General features: G+C 40.9%; 1 protein-coding gene across 1 annotated transcript; it reads left to right on the plus strand.

The window, feature by feature from the left end:
- Positions 1 to 267: 267 nt before the first annotated feature.
- Positions 268 to 1,044, plus strand: LOC145619833 (uncharacterized). Its single transcript, XM_081674526.1, has one exon. The coding sequence runs from the start codon at positions 268 to 270 to the stop codon at positions 1,042 to 1,044; it is 777 nt and encodes a 258-aa protein (XP_081530652.1).
- Positions 1,045 to 1,402: the final 358 nt, after the last annotated feature.

Here is a 1,402-nt window from a genome sequence, read left to right on the forward strand (position 1 = left end):
CCCACCCCATACCTATGGCCTGTACTGAGAATGAATCCGGTTCCGATCGAACAATTGAACCAAATCAACATGGGAATTCAAATCATGATGAATCAATGTATTCATCCCTCCCTACCAGATTAAGAAAATCTTTTCACCCCTATAGAAGCTCCACCAAAAAATCCCCCAATTTATCCCTTGCAACTTGCAAGTCAAATTTTAAATCTTATGGAGCACAGAAATTCTTTTGTGGTGCTGGAAACTTGAAGAGAAGTAGTGGGGATGGAAATGACTCTCATTTACAACTCGACGGGCAATCTGATTCAGCAAATCAAGATGATAGCACAATCAGTGTCGATGGAAGACATTTGGGCTATGGGGAAGCTCGACCTATGGAAGGATTGGGGGGCATTGTTCCCAACCAAGAATAATTATAGAGAACAAGAACGTGGGATCTTCCCTGACTTCTCTCTGCCTGTGGTTAATATGAAGACAATTTTATGGAATGTCAGGGGAGCTTCCAGTAAGGAATTTATTCCTTATGCTAAGGAGGTGGTTAGGATGCACAAACCGGATATTCTTTTTGTTTTAGAAACAAAGTCAACTAATGACATTCCTAAAGCCGTGAGCAAAAGGTTAGGGTTCGAAGATTTCAGAACTTTACCAGCTAATGGGCTTAAAGGGGGTATTTGGCTTTTTTGGCGAAAACCCGCGATTCTAATCGATTTTGTTACTGACTTTCCTCATGTTATTCACTCCTTATTTAAAATGTCTCCTGCTGATCCTGAGGTCCTTATTACTGGGGTACATGCACCTTCGGCATCTAAAGACAAGAAGGAATTATGGAGGGCTCTTGGTGAAAATTCACCACCTTCTAATACCCCCTGGCTGCTTCTTGGGGATATGAACGAGGTCCTAACCCAATCTGAGAAAATGGGGGGAAGGCCGGTGATCAACTCACAAGGAAAAGAGTTCTCAAAATGGACCGATGCGGAGGGTATGATTGACCTGAAGCACAATGGCCCTGCATTTACGTGGATAATGGAAGGGATGGAACGGAATTAATAAGGGAAAGGCTTGATAGGGCTCTCGTTAATGTCTGAGTGGATGAAAGTGCACCCACAAACTCAGGTATTTCATCTCGCAAAAACTTATTCGGACCACTGTCCAATCTTGGTGGATACTAGTTTAATTAATTGCAATCTTAACTATCCATTTAGGTGTAAAGAGGCATGGTTGGAAAACCCTAATTTCGATGATTTTTTTGCTAAGTCGTGGGGGAAAGGGGATAATTTCTATGACTCAAAAAAAAATTTCACTAATGATGTCAAACTTTGGAACAAATTTGTTTTTAACAGTTCGATTCAAAGTAAAAACAGACTTATTGCTCGTATTCATGGAATTCAAAAAGCGCTTAGTACTA

This window comes from Chenopodium album, chromosome 27 (assembly GCF_948465745.1).
Source record: "Chenopodium album chromosome 27, dcCheAlbu1.1, whole genome shotgun sequence".
NCBI lineage: Eukaryota > Viridiplantae > Streptophyta > Magnoliopsida > Caryophyllales > Amaranthaceae > Chenopodium > Chenopodium album.